At 38.9% G+C, this 26,443-nt stretch overlaps 1 protein-coding gene and 1 pseudogene across 8 annotated transcripts in view; one reads left to right on the top strand and one right to left on the bottom strand.

Moving 5' to 3' along the window:
- HECTD1 (HECT domain E3 ubiquitin protein ligase 1) overlaps positions 1-26,443 on the bottom strand; it is a 94,716-nt gene that overhangs the window by 47,568 nt on the left and 20,705 nt on the right. For all 8 annotated transcript variants that reach the window (XM_036353796.1, XM_036353823.1, XM_036353813.1 and 5 more), the window contains exons 3-13: positions 24,515-24,749; positions 19,680-19,907; positions 18,157-18,438; positions 17,789-18,059; positions 16,288-16,364; positions 16,104-16,202; positions 12,392-12,506; positions 11,643-11,817; positions 6,562-6,700; positions 6,213-6,383; positions 81-303 (exon numbers count right to left, since the gene is read on the bottom strand). In XM_036353796.1, coding sequence (XP_036209689.1) covers positions 81-303; positions 6,213-6,383; positions 6,562-6,700; positions 11,643-11,817; positions 12,392-12,506; positions 16,104-16,202; positions 16,288-16,364; positions 17,789-18,059; positions 18,157-18,438; positions 19,680-19,907; positions 24,515-24,749 — 2,015 coding nt within the window. The remainder of the gene's footprint in view (positions 1-80; positions 304-6,212; positions 6,384-6,561; positions 6,701-11,642; positions 11,818-12,391; positions 12,507-16,103; positions 16,203-16,287; positions 16,365-17,788; positions 18,060-18,156; positions 18,439-19,679; positions 19,908-24,514; positions 24,750-26,443) is intronic.
- On the top strand, positions 20,683-22,716 carry LOC118673459 (annotated as a pseudogene).

Here is a 26,443-nt window from a genome sequence, read left to right as displayed (position 1 = left end):
CTCTGAAATCAATAAAACATATATATATATTTTTTAATTGCACAAACTAGTAAAACACTTTAATAGAAAGAAAATATTACCTGAACTATCCGATCCACCTTCAGGACTACCACTTGAATACATAGTAGCAAGTTTTCCATCCAAGATAAATCTGAACCATCCATTACTGCCATTAGACAATTCCAAGGCTGCTGCATCACTCCATATATACAAGCAGTCTCTTCCCCTAATGATTGACCAGTCTCTCCAATGATATGGTTTACCTTGCTGTAATTCTTTAGCATCTTCCTGTGGTTCATCTTCCTAAATGTGTAAAATTTTCAAAGAACCGTGAAAAATAATTTCTATTCCAAATATTCATTAAGTGTTTTTAAAACACAAACATGAATCAAATGTAAAATAAAGACATCCTCAAGAGCCCTGGCTGGTGTAGCTCAGTTGGTTGGAGCAGTATCACATGCACTGAAAGGTGTAGGTTTTATTTCGAGTCACGGTACATACCTAGGTTGCAGATTCCATCCCGGTTTGGGGAGCATACGGGAAGGCAGTCAATCAATGTTTCTCTCCCCCCCACCCCCACCCCGCCCCGCTCTAAAATCAGTAAAACATATCCTCGGGTGAGGATTAAAAAAAATAAGAATAACAACAACAAAAAAATCAGCCTGGCTGGTGTGGCTCTGTGGTACACCAAGAGGTCACCAGTTCAACTAGCTGTCAGGACACATGCCTGGGTTGTGGGCTCCAGCCCAGAAGGGGGCACACAAGAGACAGCCAATCGATGTTTCTCTCATTAATGATTCTATCTTTCCCTTCCTCTTCTAAAAACCAATAAAAAAAATTTAAATCTGAAAATATTCAGTTGCCTGTATTCTGATTCAACTAATAACCTATAATCATACAAGTAAGTCCTAAAAATGTTAAGTAATTTATATTAATAATTACCTATGTTACAACATTTCTAGGTGTACTGGTAAAGAAGACCAATAGATTAGGTCTAGCCCAGCGGTCGCCAACCTTTCGGACCTCATGGACCACTGGTTGGCAACCATTGGTCTAGCCGACATCTCTGGGCCTAATTGATTATTCGTAAAAAAATAAAAACAAAAAATATAGATGTTTAAACTAGGTGAATGGTATCCAAACCTAGCAGAATCACCAGAGAAGCTCCTAAGAATAAATTGTAGGATCACTTTTAGCCAAGTGAATCAAATATACTGAATTTTTCCTGTGATCATAAAAAATCTTTTAATTAGAGCATGTTAAAAAAACAAACACACACATACCTTATAAATACTGTTTGCCTTCCCTGGTATCCTAAAAAACTTTTATTTTATTGATACTTAAAGATTGAGACTATTCATCATAACCATATATGAATTTGACGTGTGTGTATCCATGTATATATGGGAAAAAATACTTTTAAATTTTATACAGAGTTACATTTTAAAAAAAATATTTTGTTTTTCCCCCTAAAGTAGCTTATAACACTAAAATAAGTTTGTAAAATATAGCTAATTCCTCTACACATAAGTAGTTATACCCCAGGCCATCATAGATTAAGAAGGAACATGAATTGTCAATACACTGCAAACAAAAAATAAACAAAATATATGAAAATGTTTTCAAACATGGAATAACACAGGACTGTGATTCCCCAGAAAATGGAAACAAAGTAAATTCCTTAAGTCCAGACACAATTTTCTGGCTAAGGTATTAAGAAGAGGGAACACACGATTCAGCAGTAAGTTGAGGAAATGGAGACCTGTGTTTGAAGAGGTTAAGGCAAATAGAATATGTGAAGACTAAGTTTAGGATGAGGGAGTCAAACAAAACAGACTACTAGAAATCTGCAAAGTAGTCACCATAAGTATCTACTGAGTAACAGACCACTCACATATAGGGTTGAGCAAAGTAGGATTAAAAAGTATAAGCTGAACAGTTCCCAGAGATCACAGAAGGTAGTCAGATACTGGCATTCCAAACAGCCAGGGTAGAAAATCCTTGAACTGACAGCTGAAAAGTTTCTAAATGTGACAAAAACCTTAACCCCACAGATTAAAGAAAACCTAACAATCCTCAACAGAAATGGGACACCCACATCAACGTGCATATATATCCACACCAAACACAACAAAGGTATATAAAACTCAAACTGCTAAAATAACAATGATAAATTCTTTTTTAAATCCACAGTATAAAAAGGTAAGTTATATATACACAAAGGAACTAAAATGAAAATTAAAGCAAACTTTTCAGTAGGGACTATGCACATCAGGTGACAATGGAAAATCTCTTAATGTTCTGGAAAATGATAACCCAAGAGTCCTTCTGACACTGAAAACATTCATCAAAATGAATGCCAAATTAAAATATTTTTAGACAAAAAAAATCAGAGAGAATTTTCTGATATGCTTTTGCCTTTCTAAACAATGTGTTTTGAAGAGCAAAAGTTTAATTCTGGTAAAATACAATTTATTGACTTTTTGTTCTTTATAGTTTAACCCTTTTAAAAAAAGATTTTTTGCCGAAACCGGTTTGGCTCAGTGGATAGAGCGTCAGCCTGTGGACTGAAAGGTCCCAGGTTCGATTCCGGTCAAGGGCATGTACCTGGGTTGCGGGCATATCCCCAGTGGGAGATGTGCAGGAGGCAACTGATCGATGTTTCTCTCTCATCGATGTTTCTAACTCTCTATCTCTCTCCCTTCCTCTCTGTAAAATATCAATAAAATATATTTAAAAAAAAAATAAAAAAATAAAAAAAATAAAAAAAGATTTTTTATTGATTTTTAGAGAGAAACATCTATGTGAGAGTAAACCACTGATCAGCTGCTTCTTGCATTCCCCTTACTGGCGGCTGAGCCTGCAACCCGTGCATGTGCCAACCAGGAATCCAACTGGCAACCTTTCGGTACAGAGGACGATACCCAACCTACTGAGCCACACTGGCCAGGGTTATAGTCTAACCTCTGAAAATGTCCTATTTAAGAAATCTTTGTCAAGCTCAAGGTTACTAAGATTTTCTTCTTCTTCCTCTAGAGGTTTTATGATTTACTAATGACCTGTCGCAAGAAATTACACCGAGACCCAGAACTCCCCGCCCCCTGTGACCGCCCCGAGTCCCACAGTCTCGCCCCACGTGGCTGGCGCGCCACCAGACCGCCCCGAGTCCTGGAGTGCCACCCCAATGCCCCACCTCAGGGCCGCGCGCAGTGGCCGCTGGGCCCCGTCCCCACGGCACACAAGTGGGCCCGCGGAAACCCTGGCAGAAGTCATGTGAAGCGGCCACTGGGACCCTCGCAGTGTGCACATACAGGGCCGCAGAAACCCTGGCAGAAGCCATGTGGAGCGGCCACCGGGACCCCCACACCCCCACAGGGCTGAAGGAACCCCAACAGAAGCCATGCGGAGCAGCCGTTGGCCCCGCCCTCGCTGAGGGCGCCACCATCTTATGACAGCATTATGGCGTGAGGGTTAATTTGCATATTACCTATTTATTATATACAACTCCATACATTTTAGTCTATGATTTATTTTCTTTTATTTTTTGTATATGGTATATATGACAAGAATCAAGATTTCTTTTTTTTTTGTATATATTATCTACTTGTAAATCTTTTAAAATTTTTACTGAATGTATTAAAGTGACATTGGTTAATAAAATTATACAGGTTTCAAGTGTACAATTCTATATCATCTGTATACAATACTGTGTGTTCGCCACCCAAAGTCTCCTTCCATCACCATTTATCCCACCCACACTCTTACCCTTCTACCTACCCCCACCCCACTTTCCCTTTTTTGTTTGGGGATATTTGACTTTTTTTTTTCTTAATCTATTCACCTATTTCACCCAACCCCCATTCAAGCATTATTTTTTTAAAAGACCATCCTTTCCTGATTGAATTGCCTTAGCACTTTGGCTGAAAATCAATTGACCATATAGAGCAGCAGTTCTCAACCCATGGGTCGCGACCCCTTTGGGGGTCGAACAACCCTTTCACAGGGGTCGCCTAAGACCATCGGAAAACACATATATAATTACATATTGTTTTTGTGATTAATCACTATGCTTTAATTATGTTCAATTTGTAACAATGAAAATACATCCTGCATATCAGATATTTACATTATGATTCATAATAGTAGCAAAATTACAGTTATGAAGTAGCAATGAAAATAATTTTATGGTTGGGGGGTCACCACAACATGAGGAACTGTATTAAAGGGTTGCAGCATTAGGAAGGTTGAGAACCACTGATAGAGAGTATGTGGGTCATTAATCTATCTTACACCACTACCACACTTTCTTGACTACAATGGCTTTATAATAAGACCTGAAATCTGCTAATGTATGTCCTTCAACTTTTGTTACTTTTCAAGGTCACTTTGGCTATACTATACTAAGAATCTTGCATCTCCATGTGTTAAAATCTGCTTGTTAATTTCTACAAAAAGACTACTAATATGTGTAACCTATATTTTGAATGCAAGAATTTCAGGGGTGATGAACCCAGACATCATTTTATTTGCTTAGTGTTTGTTTTTTGTTAAATTTAGTAAACACACAAAATCAATCTCTGCCTCTCTTTCTCTCTTCCTCTCCCCTCCTCCCTCTCCCTCATTCTCTTTCTCTCCTCAGGATTCTATAATTACAACTATAACTCAACATCCTCTCAAAAATATCACTACTCTGTCAGTAATATAGAGTAAGCATTCACCACTAAATGTTAGTACTAAACCACTGTTGGTAATCAGTAAAGATAGATAAGGTAAATTTTAAATTTATAATCTAAGGTAAGAATTATCAATGAATACTGAAACTAGTAATTAAAGGATGGCATATTTACATAGTTTCAAATTACCTCCCCACAAATTATTTATTAATTACAAAAGAAAGAAAAATGACTATAACAGAGAAACCTGGCAGAGGCCAACATAAAACAAGTGACCCAAGTTAACATCATCAGCAAGAGAGCAATAGGACATCATGGGCTTCTGAGAAAGCACATTATGCACTGAGAAGAAGCAACATCTCTTATAGTCTGCCTGCTAAAAGCACATAACCTGAATCTAATCATGAAGACACATGGCACATATGCAAAATGAGGGCCACTGTCCAAACTAGTGATCTGTCCTCTTCAAAAATGCCAAGGCTCTGAAAGAAAAAGGAAAGCTGAGAAACTGTTGCAGGTTCTCAGGAATAGGATAACTAAATGTGATTATGTTTTCCTAGATTGGATTCTAGACCAGAAAGGAAAAGAAATGCTATTAAGGACAATAGCAAATTTGAATATTATCTCTGGACTAGATAGGTATATATAAATTTTAGTTTTTGATAACTATACTAGCAATGTATAAGAAAATGTTCTGGTTTTGTACGTGAAGTTTCTACGTGTAAAAAGCTTCTAGGTGGACCTAACTGGTTTGGCTTGGTGAATAGAGTGTTGGCCTGCGGACTGAGGGGTCCCAGGTTCGATTCCGGTCAAGGGCATGTGCTGGAGGCAGCTGATCGATGTTTCTCTCTCATCGATGTTTCTAACTCTCTATCTCTCTTCCTTCCTCTCTGTAAAAAATCAATAAAATATATTAAAAAAAAAAAAAAAAAAAAAAAGCTTCTAGGTGGACCTAACTGGTTTGGCTTGGTGAATAGAGTGTTGGCCTGCGGACTGAAGGGTCCCAGGTTTGATTCTGGTCAAGGGCATGTACCTTGGTTGCGGGCACATCCCCAGTAGGAGGTGTGCAGGAGGCAGCTGATCAATGTTTCTCTCTCATTGATGTTTCTAGCTCTCTATCCCACTCCCTTCCTCTCTGTAAATAGAATCAATAAAATATATTTTTAAAAATATATTTTTTAAAAAAAGCTTCTAGGTATAAAAAGGGCCTCTGTCAAATAAATGATATGTCTGTGTAAATGATAAAGCAAATGGAAAAAATGTCAAAAATCAGTGAATTTGGATAGAGGATATTCTGGTATTCTTTATTTGCAACTTAGTTCTCTAAGTTTTAAATACTATCAATATATTTTAATTGAGCCAATTTTTAAATATATAGTACTACTTCGTACTGCCATTATTTTGTCAAAACCCACTGTAAAAAAAAACATATTTTTAAATTGAGCAAGTTTTTAAAAATATAGTACTAATACATATTGTCATTATTTTGTCAAAACCCACTAAACTATTCCTGATACCACTGCAATTAAGACCACTCACTTTTTCTGGTTTTGATTCCTCTTCATTCTCATCATCTGAGGAAGGACCTGCCAAAGTTGACACTTTGCTAATTACACCAAGTCTGGCTAGCTGATCCAAAAAAATATCACCACCTTTATCTACTAAATCCCTTATGATCTGCAAAGCCAACAAGTGGCCATCATCATCATCCTGGGGGGAGAGAAAACAATTAAGAAAAAATTATAAAAACAAGTTCAGTTTTTTTGTAGTAAACAAAGGCAATAATTTGCACAAAATGATTTATTGAATTAGGACAAAACTTAATTTTATTGACCACTACCTCAAGGGATTTTACAGGAGTTTCAATAAAAATTTAAAAAATACTGACCTCTTGATCAAGAACAGTTGCAGTGATTTCCACGAGTATTGTAGGCAAATTGTGACCAATATCAGAATCACAAACTTCTTTTAACAATGCTTCAGAGCAAAAGTGAATCATTTTTCGAATCAGAGCAAGACTTGCTTTCCTTGAAAAGTAAAAGAATTTTAGGAAGTCATAAAAAGCTGAAATAAAACAAAATGTAACTATACATTAATGAAAACTAAAATATCTAATGTTAGGTGTTATAAGCTCTGCTAAAAAGCACTTAAAAAAAAAAACCTCACTCGAGGATATTTTTTCCATTTATTTAGAGAGAGTGGAAGGGAAGGGGAGAGACAGAGAGAAGATAAACACTTATGTGAGAGAGAGACATAAAAAAACTGGTTGCCTCATGAAGGCCTAGGGATCGAGCCTACAACCAAAGTAAGTGCCCTTGATGGGAACTGAACCCATGACGACCCTTCAGTCTGCTGGCTGAGCTCTAACTAGCTAGGGCTGATTTTTTTTTAAATTAAACCACAAAGCAGATATTCTAGTACCATTTACTAAATAATCCTCCCTCTCTCAAGTGGTCTATGAAACTTCCATTATAATACATTTATTTCCTAAATATAATTGGCTCTACATGAAACAGTTTTTCCACTGATTTTTATGAACTCTTGTGCCAGTTATCATAAAGATTTAATTACTGAAAGTTTATACTTGCTTTTCAGATTTGTCTTCAATAATCTCACCTGTTGCCTGACCAGCGTGGCTCAGTGGTTGAGCACTGAGCTATGAACCAGGAGGTCAAGGGTTGCAGGCTCACTTCCCAGTGTGGGGCGTGCAGGAGGCAGCCAATCAATAATTCTCTCTCATCATTGATCTCTCTCTCTCTCTCTTTCTCTCTCTCTTTCCCCCTTCCTCTCTGAAATCTATAAAAAATATTTAAAAATAATAATAATCTCACCTGTTTATTCCTCCCAATGAATTTTTTAAGACTTATCAAGTTCTAAACCAAATTCTGTATTTTCTTTAAAACTGCATAATTTATCAATTTTTGAGAGAATTTATACTTAGATTATTTAAATATTCTCCTCCAAAAACAATTTCCCCTTTTATGCAAAAGTCTAATTTCTCTCAAGTTGTAATTTTTTTAAAAATTAAATGAATCCTCAGATTTCCTATGCTAAACAGTGAACTCAATCTTTGTCTTATTGACACTAACTCCAAAGATGTTTATTTATATCAGACCTCTTCAAAATTCAATGTAGCTGTTCTTCAAAAACAAAGTGGAAAGTCCTCAGTCTATCTTACAAGAGACACATACATATCAAATCATTATATGGTACACTTTAACACAAAGTTATATGTCAATTATCCTATACTAGTGGCCCAGTGCACAGATTCGTGCACATTAAAAGGAAATGAATTAGAAGGTGGCCGGCAGGGCGGGACTGAGCAAGATGGACCGAACACGGCCTGAAGCCAACCTCCCACAGTTCCTCCCTGGCCAGCAGCACCTGGGGTAGCACTGGGGCTCAGTGGGTATCTGCAGTCACTGCAGCTCATCAGTAAACCAGATTCAGGGTGACAGCACCCCAGCAACAACATAATCCACGGCCGAAGGTGGAATTGCATGGCCCCGCAAGGAATCGGGCTCCCTCCTCTCTGGTTCCGGGGTGTGTCACCAGAGAACCACTGCTGCCAAGTCACCCCAGCTTGGGAGCTCTTGCATTGAGCATCTGCCCCCTGGTGGTCAGTGTGTGGCATACCTACCAGCCAGTCAGACTTGTCGCTTAGCCTTTATATATATAGATAATAAAAGTCTAATATGCTAAGTGTCCAGTCGTCTGTTCAACCAATCAAAGCGTAATATGCTAATTATATGCTAAGGCTGCTGAACTGCTCACTATAATGTGCACTGACCACTAGGGGGCAGACAGTTGACCGATCAACCAGTCGCCACGACATTCACTGACCACCAGAGGGCAGACAATCCGACCAGAAGGTTAGCTTGCTGCTGGGGTCCAGCTGATTGTGACTGAGAGAGACAGGCGGGACACACCCTGGAGCCTCCTGCGGTGGCCAACCTCCCGCGTCCCTCCCGGCCCTGATCGTGCACCAGTGGGTCCCTCAGCCTGGTCTGTGCCCTCTTGCAATCCGGGACCCCTCAGGGGATGTTGGAGAGCCGGTTTTGGCCCGATCCCACAGGCCAGGCCGAGGGACCGGAGTGGTGCATGAATTCGTGCACCGGGCCTTTAGTATCTCAATAAAACTGGGGTGGGGGGGTGTCTTACAGAGACTAACCCACCATTAAAACTGCTATCCTCTGTTTGGAAACCTTCACTGATCTGTTGTCTGCCTTTTGTTTCCTGAACATACACTGAGTATAAGCCAGTACTGATATCTAAAAGGCTAATATGCAAAGTGTCCCCTCAGAAGTTCAACCAGGAGACTGGGACTTCGATCACTCGCTATGACGTAGGGTGTGGCACAGAATGAAGGAAGGCGCCGGCTGGCAGCTGGAAGGCCTCAACGGCCCTGATCGATGGCCAGGCCTAGGGATCCTACTCCTTCTAGTATATAAAATATATATACACACATATACACATTCCTTTAACTGTCTGATCAAAGTACATGTTACTCTTCTGATCAAATTTCAAACTGAAAAGGTAAAAAATTAGGTTGTAACCTATTCCCCTTAGTTTTTAATATTGCTAAAAGACTGCTTGCACTTCAACATAACTCATAATACTAGTATTAAGGCACTTGAATCATACTAAACTACATGTTCTAATAATCTCCTAAACTTAAAATGACCAAAAACAAATTCTCAATTACTTAGCCAAAAATGTGGCAGTCATTCTTCACCTCTTTCTTTCCTTCATCCTTCACACCCTTCATGTCAGATCTATCTCTATACAACCCATCTATCTCCCAACACCTTAAATTTGTTTCTACAAAACCAGTGCCCTGACAACTGTCTGAAGTTCATATTACAATGGATGCTTAAACAGTCTGTTTTCATATTTCCCTCCTCTAGTCCTTTTCTCCACCAAGCTGCCAAAGTGTTCTTTACAAACCACAAACCTGACTTTAACAGATTTCCTCATAAGTCTTTACTGATCCCTTTAACTGTGATGTAAAGTCCACACTCATTATAATGGACCAAAAGGCCTTCATAGGTCACAAAGACTCCTGTCTACCTTTTTAATATTACTCATTGAGCTACCTAAACATATCACATACTCCATTAATATCAAACTATTTACAATTGCTAACAAAACACACTCATTCAATCATTCAGTAAGTATCTATTGAGGACCTTCTAAATATCAACCCTATTCTAAACCTCCTTATCTTTGTAGGAATACAGCAATACATAATGCCAGCATTCATGGAGCTTACTTTAGAGGAGACACAGACAATAAAACAAACAGAAACACTAAAAGAGCAAGATTTTTGACAGTGTAATAAAACAGACAGTAAAACATTATGATTGATGTCAAAGGTGTCCTGGGGTAAATTTAAATTAGTTGGACACACAGCAATGGATGTAACATTTGAACTGAGAACTGAATGATATAAAGCAACCAACTATTCAAAAGACTTTGAAACAGAAGTTTTCCGAAAAGGGAAATAAGTGAAAAAGCCCTAAGGTAAAAATATACTTGGAGTGTTCCAGAAATACAAAGGTAGAATTGTGAAGTGTAATGGTCTAGAGCAGCGGTTCTCAACCTGTGGGTCGCGACCCCTTTGGGGGTCAAACGACCCTTTCACAGGGGTTGCCTAAGACCATCGGAAAACACATGATATAAGTACATATTGTTTTTGTGATTAATCACTATGCTTTAATTATGTTCAATTTGTAACAATGAAATTGGGGGTCACCACAACATGAGGAACTGTATTAAAGGGTCGCGGCATTAGGAAGGTTGAGAACCACTGGTCTAGAGGTTAGACAGTACTAAGGTCAGAGAGCTAGGTGGGACTTATGTAAGACCTTGTAAGCCTGAGAGTGAAGGTGTTAGGTTTTAGTTAAAGCCATTAAAAGCTACTAACACGATTGAAAAAAGTGATATGACATAATTGTGATTTTAAAAATAATTCAGCCTTATATGTAGGAACATACTATAAAGGGGCAAGAGAGAAAAAAAGACTACAGTAGTAAAACTACAAACAATGACTCTGAACCAAAGGATTAGCAAGAGATGGATAGAAATGGCAGACTATAAACAGACACATTGTAGCCCTGGCTCGTGTGGCTCAGCTGGTTGAGCTTTATCTGGTGCCCATAAGGTAAGGTTGCCGGTTCAATTCTCAGTCAGGGCACATGCCCAGATTGTGGACTCGATCCCTGGTCAGGGTGCATGCAGATGGTAGCCAATCAATGTTTCTCTCTTTCCCTTCCTCTCTCTCTCTAAAAATCAATAAAAAAATTTTAAAAAAATAAAACATATTTAAACATACACACTGTAGAGGGAGAGCCACCAAGAATTGCACCAGGATGGACTAATTCATACCTCCAAGCTTTGCATATACCAGTGCCCAATGATGCTTCTAAATCTGTCTAGAAAACACCCAAGTATCCTTTAAAACCCAATTTAAATCTCACTTCTGCATAACATTTCCAATTTGCCCAGCCCAATTAGTTGTTAAATAACTTACATTTCCAGAGGATTCATTATATGTCTAATCTGTCAATTATCACTCTGTATTATTACTGGTCTTTCTCATTACCTGCAAAGGTACAGTAAGCAAGACCCAAGTCTCATTTCTTTGGGCAACTTCTCCAAAGACCGTATCACACTGACTCTACCAAAAAAGCCTCCATAAAGCTCAATAAATGTTTGCTTACTTATCAAAATTTCCCCAGAGCTGACATTCACAAAGCTATAAAAACTGTTAGAAACCTTGTCTTTTTTATTTTCAAAACTTCTCCTAAGTCAGATCAGAAGAAAAGATTTAACTCTCCAATCTAATTTTTATTCTTATCATATCTTTGCAATATTAAAATACACCCCAAATCCTGTGGAAAAGGGAGATAAATAAAATATATAATTGGCATAATTTAATTAGTAAGTACAAAGACTATGAATAACTACCTTATTGAAGGTAACATAGTTTGCTGAAATGTTTGTGCAAACACTGGCAATAACCTTTTCAGGTATATGGGTGCCATTTCTGGATCTCCTTTTGGCTCATTACATTCTTCTTCATCTTTGTTTGTATCTTTCTTTTTCTTATCATCTCCTTTGTTAACTGGACACATCCAATCACCTGCAGACAAATACTGTTCAGTAAAATAATTTTGGGAAAATTTTCCTTTCAATGAAAAAATATTAAAATGTACCCAACTCCAAACTATAATTATCCCTAATTAACAATAATTAAATTGAAATTAAGATGATGTATCTATCAAAGGTGCTTGTAAGTATACTAAAGAACATTAGCACCTCCAATGAGCGAAATCACAACTTAAGGAGATAATTTTGAATATTCCACCTGAATTCTATAAACTATATCACATAGGCTATGTATTCATATATTCTGTGAAAAACGTAAAAATTTGGTCAATGTACGTCATCTACACAATACCCAACAACTCTTTATGACATTTCCAGACACCTTAAACTTTTGATTTGGACTCTCTGAAATCATACAGCCATAGTCTCTAAGAACACAGAACAGAACCATGTTAAAGGGTTATCAAATGTGTGTATGTATATAATTATTTCACTTCATAGAAATAATGCACCTACATAATGTTAATGTCTACAAAAAGCTACTCCTATGGAAGTAAAGCTGAAAAGTAATAGCAAAATGGCTTACCAGGCAAGATTTTACCACTCACCTGGAGACTGAAGAATAACCACTACTTCACTATGGCCCCTTTCCCGAGCTTTATCTAATGGAGTTTTCCCATCTTCATCTCTCAGATCTGGGTTTGCACCATGTCGTAACAGAGTCTAAAAGAGAAAGGTATTTAATTTGAAGATAACAACACTTTATTGCTTCACTATCCAACTCTGCAATCATTAGATTGTACCCATATACTTTAGATTACAGATTTACAGAATTACTTAATTAAGCAGATATCAATTCAAATCTGTCTTTGCATATATCACCATAAAAGCTGTCTATTTATAACTTGAAAAAAAAGTACAGATTAATTTCACTTGGTTAACAACTCAAATTAAGTTTGTTCACATATGAATCTGTCATCTTCTCTATCAAACTACTCCCAATTTCTGAGCTACTAGGGTTCAGTTTGTGACATGGAAATCATCTTCATCATTTCCTACATACTGTCAATTAAATCAGTTCAAAAAAAACCAAGTTAAATCAATTCTTCTAGCATGATCTACAAAATTTAGGTCTTAAGTACTAATCACACTGTTCACCAATATTTTTTTAAATATATTTTTATTGCTTTCAGAGAGGAAAGGAGAGGGAGGGAGGGAGGGAGAGAGAGAGAGAGAGAGAGAAACATCAATGATGAGAGTCATTGATCGGCTGCCACCTGCATGCTCCCTACCAGGGACCTAGCCTCAATCCAGGTATGTGCCCTTGACCAGAACTGAACCTGAAACCCTCAGTCCACAGGTCCGACACTCTATCCACGAGCCAAACCGGCTAGGGCCTGTTTACCAATTTTTAATGGACACTGGACTCTCTCCCTAGCAGACTGTATGCTCTTTGAACAGAGAACAAAACCCACATTTTTCCTATCAGCCTCAGAGGTAGTTTTTTGAACTTTGTTATGATGTAATGAACAGATAAATCTGACAAATAAGTGCATACATAGTACACACATCAGGAAAGTATGCAATACTGGCTAAAAATTCCAAAGGGCTGGGGTTAGAATCATAATATATTCAGTATTTCATTAAATCTGAAGTTGCCATAGATCATTCAAAATATCATTAAGTGCTACTAAGAAAAAAAAAATGTCAATTAAACTTTGCAACAGTACTATTTTTGCTTGGAACTTTTTTTTAACTTACTGAAAGAACGTTCTAAAACTTAGATTTTTTTTCACATTTTTTTTCACATAAATTTAGAAAATTTCTGTAACTTCACATTCTGAGCACAAGTCTTCATAATTACCCTTTGACTCAGTCTCCTATAATTGTGTTTCTACAGAAAATGCTGTCACTTGAGCCATAAAAGCATAGTGATACAGCATTCTAAGAGTATTCTTCTATCAGAACAGGTTTTTCATTCAAGTTACTAAAATCCATTTTACAATTTTTGTTACATGAACAGGTAATGATAACTATGCTGCAATTTCTGTGTCCAACAATTACAAAACATTTTCTATTTGAGATGTGAAAATGCATGTGGGGGTAGGGGAAGAATGTGGAGGTGTATCTTATAATCAATTAAAAATAGAAGAACCTGTGAATATTAAAAAAGACATGTTAAATGCTTAAGACACTGGCTGCCAAAGTTAAAGTGCCTAGTGTACTACCTATTATATCATTGTCAGTAATAGCAGCTATAGCTCACCAATATAGGTTAGATTAGATACAATTCACTTGGCTCCATCTCTCTCACTCAACCACTCATAACTTTAAAATAGTAAAGGGCAAAAGAAAATGGCTCACCAAAATTTTTAGCAGCCTTAGAAGCCTCATTCTCTCTAAAAACTAATTCAAACTGACAGAATTCAAGCTTGAAACGACCACTTTTCCCAGGTTAAAAAACTAAGGTATCATCAAAAATTTTCTAATAGTGTAAAAATGACAATAAAACCAGCTACAATTTGAGTTATCTTTGATGGGCCAACTATTATACTAAGTGCTTTTCGTTTTTCTAATCTTATATAATAAAAGGGTAATAGGCAAATCGACCGAACAGAAGGATCAGTTGCTATGATGTGCACTGACCACCAGGGGGCAGACGATCAACACAGGAGCTGCCCTCTGGTGGTCAGTGGACTCCCACAGGGGGAGCACCGCTCAGCTAGAAGCCGGGCTCACAGCTGTTGAGCACAGCCTCTCCTGCCACTGCTAAGGATGTCCAACTACTGACTCAGGCCCACTAAGCTGTCAGTTGGACATCCCCCAAGGGCTCCCGGACTGCGAGAGGACACAGGCCAGGCTGAAAGAACTCCCGCCCCTCACCCCCGCTGAGTGCACGAATTTTGTGTACCAGGCCTCTAGTTATTACAATAATCATGCTAGGAGTATATATACTTTTTATTGATAAAACTCCAAGTTAAACTTAAGAAACTTGCCCAAGGCCATACAGCCTTTTTTGTTAATGAGCTAAGACTGAATCCAGGTGTGCCTAATTTTGTTGCCAACTAACACTGCATTATGCAAAATTACTTCACAATAAGATTCTAGAGACCTAGAAAACACTTGGTTCAATCCTTACCATTTGACCTCTTTGAACCTCAATTTCTCCTAATTGTAAAAAGAACTCTCCAAATTGTTTTGGTAAACCAAGAGTCAAAAATAGTATGATTCTGCCCTAGCTGGTTTGGCTCAGTGGACAGAGTGTTGGGTCCCAGGTTTGATTCCAGTCAAGGGCACATGCCTGAGTTGCGGGCTCAATCCCCAGTGGGGAGTGTATAGGAGGCAGCCGATCAGTGATTTTCTCTCATCACTGATGTTTCTATCTCTCTCTCCCTCTGCCTTCCTCTCTGAAATAAAAAAATATATATATATATACTATGATTCTTCTGCAAACAGAATATTTGATTTACTATTAAGTAGGCACAATACAGAAAAAAATGTACAGGAATTCCTCATTTTATTGCACTTTGCTTTATTATGCTACACAGATACTGTGTTTTTTACAAATGGAAAGCAAGACTCTCCATCAGCCAAAGGATTATGGCTCTCATTATTGCACTATCTCCGAGGTATGCTGGTACAAAGTCATTCATTGCCAAGAGTAAGAAACTGGAAACAACCAGAGTTTAGCATTAAGTGAGTAGCTGAATAAACTTGCAATACATCCACAGAGCAAATATACAGATATAAAAAAGCTCTCCAACTTTGTGAAAAGTTTTCAATCTATACTATTAAAGGGAAAAGGAAAAGTATAGATCAGTGTGTATATGTTACATTTTAAATAAGGTGGTAATAAGCATACATACTTTTGCTTTTATCTGTATTGAAAATGTTAAAAAGATATAAACAAGAAATTTAAAAAAAAATGCCTATCTGTAGTGGGCAAGGGGAAATGGAGTGAATAAAGATGGCATGAGCCCTAGCTGGTTTGGCTCAGTAGGTAGAGCGTCGGCCTGTGGACTAAAGGGTCCTGGATTCGATTCCAGCCAAGAGCACATGCCCAGGTTGTGGGCTCCATCCTCTCCCTAGTAGGGGGCATGCAGGAAGCAGCCAATCAGTGATTCTCTCACATCATTGATGTTTCTATCTCTCTATCTCTCTCCCTTCGTCTCTGAAATCAATTAAAAATAAACATAAAAAATTTTTTAAAAGATGGCATGAAAACATGACATAACAGAATAAAAGTTTTTATGTCATTCTAATTTTGGAATCATATATGTGTCAAATATTAAATTAATAATTTAAAAACTTGGACTTTACCTTTGCTACTTGAGGTCTTCCAAAACATGCAGCATAATGTAATGATGATGATCTTTGACCTCTATTAACATCAGCACCTCTTTCACAAAGAAATTCTACCTGTAAAATGAAGAAGAATCATAAAGTTGCCTTATTAATATTTCTACCTTTGATTTAAAACATTAACTGTTATTTGTTAGCTTACCATTTCCTGAGTTCCAAAAGCTGAGGCCCAATTTAACAGAGTCTGACCCACATCATCCATGAAATTTACTTCAAAGGCTAGAAGTTTGAAGGGGAAAAAATAAATTTTTTAAAAGCCAACAAAATAATACTGAATTTTTCTAAAGTGGGAGCCATTTAAAGATTATTAATAATCACTAAATACAAAGCTAATTTTAAACATTTAGATCAACTATAACGTAGTTAATAATCAGCAAACATAAATTCTGCTAAGAAAAAATATTCTAAAATTTTAAAAGCCACTTAAGATTTATAAGGATTTAACCCTTAAAAATAAACAAGACAAAAAGGAAAAAAAAAAAATAATACATAACACAACTCAATAGGGTACTAAACTAATGCCATACCTATGGAAAAGAAACAAATCCCCATTTTTAATAAAAATAACATAGGCCCTCGCCAGGTACCTCAGTTGGTTAGTGTCATGTTTGTCAATCTTACTGATTTTTAGAGAGAGAAGAAGGGAGAGAGAAGCATTAATGTGAGTGAAATATTGATTGGCTGCACTGATTGGTTGTCTCCTGCACACATCCCACTGGGGATCCAGCCCAAAACCCAGGCATGTGCTCTGTCCAGAAGTCAAACCAGCAACCTTTCAGTGACTGAGACGATGACCAACCAACTGAACCATACTAGCCAAGGCTAGAGCAACATCTTGATGCACCAAGGTTGCGGTTTCAATCCCGGGTCAGGGAACATACAAGAAGAAACCAAGAATGCATAAATAAGTGCAACAACAAATCAATGTTCCTCTCTCTCTCTCTAAAAATTAATTTTTAAAAATGTTTTAAAAAGAACACAAAAGACAAGTCTGATGACCATGAAGCATCTTTCACCAATTTATATTTTATTCATAACTTCATGAAGCAAACTTAAAAAATTTACTATATATAATAACTGACTTGTGGCAAATTCGTTAACCTTGAGAATATAACAGCCCTAAATTCAATCTGTAAGTCACCTTAGAATTGGCATGATCTAGTTCTGGCAATGATCTCATTCTGGCAATAAAACGGGTAAATTTCATTTACTCATTGAAGGAGCATTTACTAAGGTCTTACCACATACAAGACTGATATTTATATACATGGGGAGAAGAGAGATTATTGAAGGGTTCTGGCCATTATCTGGCACAATTGCTAAAAATACTGTCCAAAATCTAGAAACTAGAAAATGCCTATGTAATTCCTTATCTCAGTTTTCTTTTTATTTTTCAATCCTCACCCAAGGACATGTTTTATTGATTCTAGAGAGAGAAGAAGGGAGAGGGAGGGAGAAAGAGAGAAACATCGATCAGTTGTCTCCTGTAAGCATCTTGACCGGGGATTGAACCCAAAACCTAGCTATGTATCCTGACCAGGAATAAAACTAGCAACCTTTTGTTATATGGGATGACACTCAACCAACTGAGCCACCCAGACAGGGCTTAGTTGTTTTTTTTATATGAGAAAAGATTTTCCAACCTCCTGTGTCAATTGCATCTATAAGGGCATCGGTATCTTTACTTCGAATACAGTCTATAAGCTGCCGATGTGAGCGCTCTCCTGAACTATCCAATCTCCGGAGTCCTGGGATTCTGCCTGTAGATCCAGCACTAGACTTTGGCAAAGCCTTTCGTCCTTCAAATAATAGCACCAAAAGAAGGTCAACCAAACGCATGGTATCAAGCACACATCTTTCGTCACCCTGCAATGCACTCTCAATTGAATCTGGAAGCTCTGACCTCAGGAGATCCTAGAAAGAGAATGAGGAAAAAAGAGTTTAATATATTTACATTATATAAAAACACTTTTTCTGAAAGATTAAAAATATAATTCAAAAATATTCTTACGTGTGTTACTACTGGAGAGCCTCTGCAAAGTGTTGAGAGCAGACTTACAATTGTGGATACCTGGTTACTCAATTTGGAATCTGCAGCTGTGGAAGGCGCACCTGTGGTGCTGCGACCTGGTTTGCAAGCTGATGATGGCCCTGATATGGTACCACCAGCAGCAGCCATTCGAGATAAGAGCTCTTCAGTTAACCCATGTTTGGCTAATGGAGCTGGGTCAACACCACGACGGGTGAATCGGTCAGCTAGTGATGCAAAACATCGCAGAGCTCCATCCGAAACCTAATATGTAAAGAATATGCATATTGATAAAATTCACTAGGCCCTGGAAGGGTAGCTCAATTGCTTAGAGCAGTGGTTCTCAACCTTCTGGCCCTTTAAATACAGTTCCTCATGTTGTGACCCAACCATAAAATTATTTTCGTTGCTACTTCATAACTGTAATGTTGCTACTGTTATGAATCATAATGTAAATATCTGATATGCAGGATGGTCTTAGGCGACCCCTGTGAAAGGGTCATTCGACCGCCAAAGGGGTCCCGACAGATGGATGTTTTGTTTTCTCTCTCTCCCCGCGCCCCCCCCCCCCCGCAAATCAATCAACAAATAAAAAGTTTTAAATTCTCCTAAATAAAAAGGGCTAATACTGCTTATTTCAATACTGATACTATAAGAAAGGCAGCTGTAGCAAAGAGATTAAAGCTTACAATCTGTCTAGAGTTTAATCCTGGCTTCACACTCTAACTATATGACACGAAAATGTTACTTAACTGCCCAAGGCCTCGGTGCCCTTATCTGTAAAATGGGAATAATAGTACCTATAATTCACTGTCTGAGCTTAATAATGACATATGGAAAGAACCTAGATGGACATCAAAAGCTCTACATTAACTAACATGATATAAAACTTTGCCAAGATAACCTATAAATATCAACTAAAAATTAACATCTGAATGTTAAAAAAACATTAAAAGTTAACTTTTAACTTCTCAAATATGCGAATTCAACCAAAGTTTACACATATAAGATTTTAAATCCTGTGTTATTTTACTTCAGTGAGAACTATTTTAAGTCAACAAAATTGTGCTGAGTCAACAAATTAGAGTACAAGTGTAGCTTTAAAAATTATATATTTCTAAAACATTTAAGTTTTAGAAATAAACACATTACCAGTTTTAAGAATTTTTTAAATTGATTTTTAGAGAGAGAGGAAGGGAGAGAAACATCAATGTAATAGTGGAGCATCGATCAGCTGCCTCCTCCTACATGCCCCCTAGTGGTGATTGAGCCTGCAACCTGATGACACCCAACCAACTGAGCCACAATGCCACAATGGCCAGGGCAAACACATATTACTTTTAGTTTAAAATGTTTCACTGCCAAAACAAAAAATTATTACTATATAGAGATATAAAATGAGAGAAAGAGAAGATGGAACGACCTGTACAGTCCATCATAGTTATAAATAAGGGACACTATAAATCACTTTTTAAAATCAAAGTACACAACAGTGATTTACTTACCTGGTGATCTTCATGTTTTAATAAACTAGACAGAGATTCCACACAAATTTCTAAAGAAGAATCTTGAGGTTCCATTTTGCCACAGAGTCTTGATACAACAGCCATGGCGGAGTGCAAGGTATCTTTATGAACCAGGTGTCCACTGTCACGAATGAAGGTAAGCACACAATTCAAACCACCAGCCTCGAAGACCGCTCCTGACTCACGAGTGCATATCAGTTCCAGCACCTATAGCAGTAAAACAAAATTAACAAAAAAATACAGTAAGTTCAATTTTAATTACCTAGAATCACAGAAAATGAAAGGTACCCTCCCCATTTATTAGTAACCACATTTTCTAAAAGTAAAAAAAATTTGGTAGCCACATTTGAAATGTTTAATACTCATACGACTACCATATTGGGCAATATAGGTTTAGGTGATGAAACCTACATGGCATGCTAAGAAACTATAAATAATTTACAAAAGTTTGTGAAGATTCTAAACATTAAAAAAAAAAAACACCCTTTTTTTTTTTTTTTTTTTTTTTTTTGCCCAGCCAGTGTGCTCAGTTGGTTGAATGTCGTCCCATGTACCAGGAGGTTGCCAGTTTGATTCCCAGTCCGGGTACATGCCCAGGTTTCGGGCTCAATGCCCAGTAGGGGACATGCATGAGGCAGCTGATTGATGTTTCTCTCTTATCTATGTTTCCTTCTCTCTCTCCCTCTCCCTTTCTCTCTCTGAAATCAATAAAAACATATTTAAAATTTTTTTTCAATAAATGTTAAGTATTACATTATTCATCATCCTCACTCCTACTCTGAATATCAGAAAATTAAAAATCAACTTTTACTTTCTAAATTATGTTCATGTGTAAGGTGTTCTGATAGAACTAAAGAATTAATAGGGTCTATAGGTCATACAGGCATATGAGAAATTTAGACTTTGTTCTGAAAGTAAGAAAAATGTTTTAAGCAGGGAAATAATATGATCAAAATTTCAATTAATAACTGAGAAACGGGGTATGAGGAGAGTATAGCAGTTGTAAAAATTCAAGCACTGATATTCAAAGAGGATAAAGGCTTTACTAAGGCACTAAGAGCAGGGACAAACAAGAAAATAAACTAGAAAAGGACTTCATCATTACATGTGTGAAGTGGAAAAAAGGGTAAAATAAAAACTTCTGTCTTGAGTGTCTAGGTGAAAGTTAATGCCAATTATCAGAATAAGAGTTCACCTGTATGAAAAATAATGAATTCAGCTGGAACCATCCAACAGGCCTTTGAATATGAGGTCTAGAGCTCAAGAGTGAGATCAGGTATAGAGATAAAGATGTGAGGGGCATATATATATGAGTGGCACTAAAGCTGACAGATGAAACCGTGTAGGCAAAGTTTAGTTTTAAGAAGGTAAAATCAGTTCTTGGGAAATACTACCATTGAAGATCATCTATATACATAAAAGTGTAATATGCAAATCGACCAGATGGTGGAACGACTGGTCACTATGACGTGCACTGACCACCAGGGGACAGACGCTTACCACAGGAGCTGCCCGCCAACCTCTTGGTCCCTCTCCCAAGCTGGCAGGCTCCGATCGCCTGATGGGGAATGGGGAACTGGGGGTGAGTGGCAGCGGATGCAGGCAGTGCCAGGCCAAGGCGGGTGCAAGCAGGGCCCCGATCACCTCGCCAGTCGCCCCACAAACAGAGGACGACTGGTGGCGGTGGCGGTGGGGGGTGGGGCTGGCTGCGGGCAGCCGGGGAAGATCGGCCCTGATCACAGGCCAGGACTAGGGACCCTATCTGTGCACAAATTTCGTGCACCAGACCTCTAGTGAATTAGTAAGTAAGAATAATCTGCAAAGGACAGAGAGAAAGGGAGAGTAGAATGTAAGAGACTAGAAAGAGTTTGAAAACACAGGTCAGTGTATAAGCAGTAGAGTAAAACCCCAGCCCTGGAAGAAACATGAAGTGATGTGATAAAGAGAATAAGATGGGAGAAAAGCTCTAAACAGGAAAACGGATACCTCTTCCTCTGAGACTAGAAAAAGAAATAAATCTACAGCCACAAAGGCAGAAAGTCAAGACATTAACAGTTATAAACAGCAGCTCTCAAAGTCTGAGAAAGACATGATTTTGAGGGATCACTGAAGTCAAAACTTTTTTCATAATAATACTATCATGATAATTGTCTTTTTCATTCTCATTCTCATTCTTTCAGGAGTATAAAGTGGACTTTTCCAGAAGTTACATGAAGCAACCAACTAAATGCAGAAGTAGATATGAGGATTTGGCTCTCTTCTATTAAGCCAGACATTTTTTAAAGGAACTTGCAAAAATAATTAACAGTGCTACTCTTCTAATTTTCTGTTTGTTTGGGAAATAGTTATTTTCAAAAATGTAATCATGTTAGCATGTAATAAGTTTATTTTCAGATATATTAAAAAATACTTTAGGCCTCTTCCAGAGACCCAGCTTGCTGAGCGGCCACCACTGCCCGTCGCCGCTGCAACCGCACCAGGTTCTGGCCTCAGCCACCTTCCACCATCCAGTGCCCATCAGTTCCCACCCCGGGAACCCGGCTCCCCGCCAGCCTCGGCCAGGCACCATGTCGGAGAAGAGCATGGAGGCAGCGGCCGAGTTGAGCACCAAGGACCTGAAAGAGAAGAAAGAGAAGGTGGAGAAGGCGAGCCAGAAAGAGTGAAAGAAAGAAGTGGTGGAGGAGGAGGAGAATGGAGCTGAGGAGGAAGAAGAAATCGCTGAGGACAGAGAGGAGGATGAAGGAGAAGATGAGGAAGAAGAAGATGACGACAAGGGGCCCGCGCTGAAGAGAGCTGCTGAAGAGGAGGATGAAGCTGATCCCAAGCGGCAGAAGACAGAAAATGGGGCATCAGCATGAGCCCCCTGCCAATGGGCTGGGGAAGGAGGCCCCTCAAGGCCTGGAGATGGGGGCAGGAACAGTTCAGTGCAGCCACTCTTCACCTGACTCCTTGCTCTAGCCCTGCATCAGAGCTGCCACCCTCTTTCTCCCCAGCCTTCTCATGTCCACCTTTCCAGACACTGCCCTTCCATTCTCACTTGCCATTGTTCCACCTCCTGACCTGTCCCATCTGAGCTCCCCAGCTGGTCCCTAACTGCCCCCTTCCCCCTTTTTTCTCTCTTCCTCCCTCGCTCCCACCCCTCCTCCGATAGCTTCTCCTTCGGAACCTCTGCATCCTAGCCTTCTGTCTTGCCCATCCCTACCCTGCCTGGTCCCTGGGTCTCCTTCAGATCCCCTTCTCTTAGCGCCAGGTCGGGGTGGAGCCAGGGTTGGGACCAAGCCCCACAGCTGCCCCCCTCTCCTCCCCTTTTTGTATAATTTAATAAAGAAATGGTCGCACTTAAAAAAAACATACTTTAAACTTATCAATTTCATTATCGAATATGGGAAATATAGATTTAATCTCTATAAACAAAAGACCTTCAAGGGTCCTCAATAAGACTTGTAAAGGGGTCCTGAGACAAAAAGTTTGAAAACTGCTGACCTAGAACAAAAATCATAAAAAGAATAAGACAGGAATTATAAGAAGAGTATCATATAAAATCCAAATGTGTTCACAAGTAGTTCCAATAAACTAGTGACCCAATACTGATGCTTTTATTATATTTTATTGACTTTTTACAGCGAGGAAGGGAGAGGGACTGAGAGTTAGAAACATTGATGAGAGAGACACTTCGATCAGCTGCCTCCTGCACACTCCCCCACTGGGGATATGCTCACAACCAAGGTACATGCCCTTGACTGGAAACGAACCCAGGACCCCTCGCTCCGCAGGCCATTGCTCTATCCACTGAGCCAAAACGGTCAGGGAGCAATACTGATGCTTTTAGAGTCCCAGAGTTTGTAATTAGCCCCACCAGGAATAGAACAGCCAATTCTAAAAGAATACAGCAAAACTGTTAAATCCATAGGCCCTAGAACCAGATTTTCTAATCTTCAAATGCGTGATCTTCAGATCTTGGCTCTGCCACTATGTGCATCATCCCCAGCTAGTCATTTAATCTCGGTATGCTTGATTTATTTTTTCACCTCTAAAAGAGAAATTATATCTGAGTGGCACCAACCACATACAAAATTGTCATTAAGATTAAATGAGTTGGATAAAGCTGTACATCTGAAATTTATGTAATGTTATTAACTAATATTACCCCCCCAAAAAAATTTTTTTAAACCAATTAAATGAATTAATACATATTAAGTATTTCATATGACACTGGCAATAGTAGTCAGTATGTTATCTGTTGTGCTGGTGGTTTCTACTATTTTCCTACCAGGTGCAATATCATTTTGGCTGGGAACAGGGACAACCTATCAAAAGTATTAGCAGCTACCAGAACTGAAGAGCATTGAGGCAGCAAAGAAGAGCATTACCAGTGACCTGCAATTTTCCTTCAAAGATAAGATTTTGTTTTTAAATCCTCACCTGTGGATATTTTTTCCATTGATTTAAGAGAGAGTGGAAGAGAGGGAGAGGAAGAGAGAGAGAAACAAAGATGGAAAGAGACACATCCACTGGTTGCCTCCTGCAACCAGGGATTGAACCTGCAATCAATGGGTGCCCTGGACTGAAAATCAAACCTGCAACCCTTCAGTGCAAGACCAATGCTCTAACCACTTAGAACACCAGCCAAAGATTTCTTTTCCCAAACCACATGGAATCTCCTTTGATCCACAAGGTCTGTGATTTCCACTGTTCTCAACCACTCTCAATAAAATAAGACTGATAATGGAGGAAAGAATTTTATTTCATTAGCAAAATATATTTTTTATTCTTTAAGTGATCTTCAAATGGGCCAATAAAAAATTAAGACTTACCTTTACACATTGTTCAGCTAAGTCTCTGCTAGTCCTGTTGTTAAGTTCTACCACAACCAAACGATTACAAAGTGCTTTTATAGCTCCATCTACCCCAACAATTCTTCGGGTGCATTCTGCAGATACATCCAGGTAGTATGTTATGGCACGGGCTGTTACCTCCAACACATTGTCTGGAGCACTTTCGTCAAGAAAAATTTTGCAGAGGGCTGGTAAGAAAGTGCGAGGAGGACATCTGCAGTAAAAGAAATCATATTATACCTAGAATTCGTAAATAATTAACATTAAAATCATATTAAATAATAGATAAAACTATATAACATATCATGTTCATATTGGATCGCATGTGTATTAGGTAATATTTCTCACATTGATTTTAATCTCCTAGCAATATTCACATGACTTCATCATTGCTGAAAATATCAAGGTATAAACAATTTAAAGTAGCAGCATTAACTTGAAACCATGTTTAAAAAATTCCTATTCAATACTCAGCTGGAACATCAACTGCTCTGTAAAACCCTCCCTAACCTATCCAAATAGTTGTGGTACTTTCATGTTCCTCAAACCTCATAAAAACAGTGCCCACACTGTTTAATGTATCAATTTATTTCTTTATTTACATTAAGAGTTTCTGAAGGCCAGGGACATTCTTCAATTCATATTTTATGGGAACAAATGTTGATTTGGGGTTTAACAGACCAGGTTAAAACACAGAATAACAGCTATGTAACCTTTCTGGTCCTGTTTCCTCATTCATAAAACAAAGATAATATCACCTCGCTGGTGTGTCTTAGTGATTGAGCGTCCACCCATGAACAAAGAGGTCACTAGTTTGATTCCCAGTCAGGGCACATGCCCAGTAGAGAGCATGCAAGAGGCAACAGATCGATGATGTTTCTCTCTTATCAAAGTTTCTATCTCCCTATCCCTCTCCCTTCCTCACTCTCTAAAAAGCAAAAACATAATTTAAAAAAAAAAAGATAAGATCTTATCAATCCCTACTTTATATGGATATTATAAAGATTAAATGAAATTATATACATTAAACACTTAGCAAAGTACCTTGTCACAATGTTAAAATAATTAATTTTAGCTACCCTTCCCTCCTATGAACAGTCTAACACAGTGATGGCGAACCTATGACACCCGTGTCAGAGGTGACACGCAAATTCATTATTTTGGTTAATTTTTCTTTGTTAAATGGCATTTAAATATCTACACTAATAAAAGAGAAAAATGGTAATTGGCGTACGGCGATACCATTTTCATTGGCTAATCAGGGCTATATGCAAATTAACTGCCAACTAAGATTGGCAGTTAACTGCCAACAAGATGGCGGTTAATTTGCATATGTAGGCACAATGCAGGGAGGCGAAGGGAAAGCAGGAAGAAGCCCCCTGCCACTGACAGTGATCGGAAACCCAGGGGGGAGCTAAGAGCTGGGGGGCAGGGCAAAGGCGGCCCTGGGGCCGCCATTGCCCTGCCCCCCAGCCATGATTGGAGAATCAGGCGCCTTTGCCGCCCTGGCCAGTGATAGCAGGAAGTAGGGGTGGAGCCAGCGATGGGAGCTGGGCACGTCCCGGGAGCTAGGGGTCCCTTGCCTGGGCCTAAAGCGAAGCCCACGATCGCGGGGCCGCTGCAGCTGCGGGTCCCCGCTGCCTGGGCCGGACGCCTCGGCCAGAGGCGTTAGGCCTGGGCAGGGGCGGAGCCTGCAACCGCGGGGAGCTGGGGGTCCCCTGCCCAGGTGTGACACCTCTGCTGGAAGCCTCAGGCCTGGTCAAGGGGCCAATCCGGTAATTGGTGATCGGAGGGTGATGAGGGTCAACTCCTCTGGCAGAGGCATCAGGCCTGGGTGGGGGGCGGAGCCGGGGATTGGGGGGATATGATAGTCCCCTTGCCCAGGCCTGAAGCCTGGGTCAGAGGCGT

This window comes from Myotis myotis, unplaced genomic scaffold, assembly GCF_014108235.1.
Source record: "Myotis myotis isolate mMyoMyo1 unplaced genomic scaffold, mMyoMyo1.p scaffold_m19_p_1, whole genome shotgun sequence".
NCBI classification, from domain to species: domain Eukaryota; kingdom Metazoa; phylum Chordata; class Mammalia; order Chiroptera; family Vespertilionidae; genus Myotis; species Myotis myotis.
Note: the sequence above shows the minus strand (reverse complement) of the source record. Positions and strands in the feature narration are given on the sequence as shown.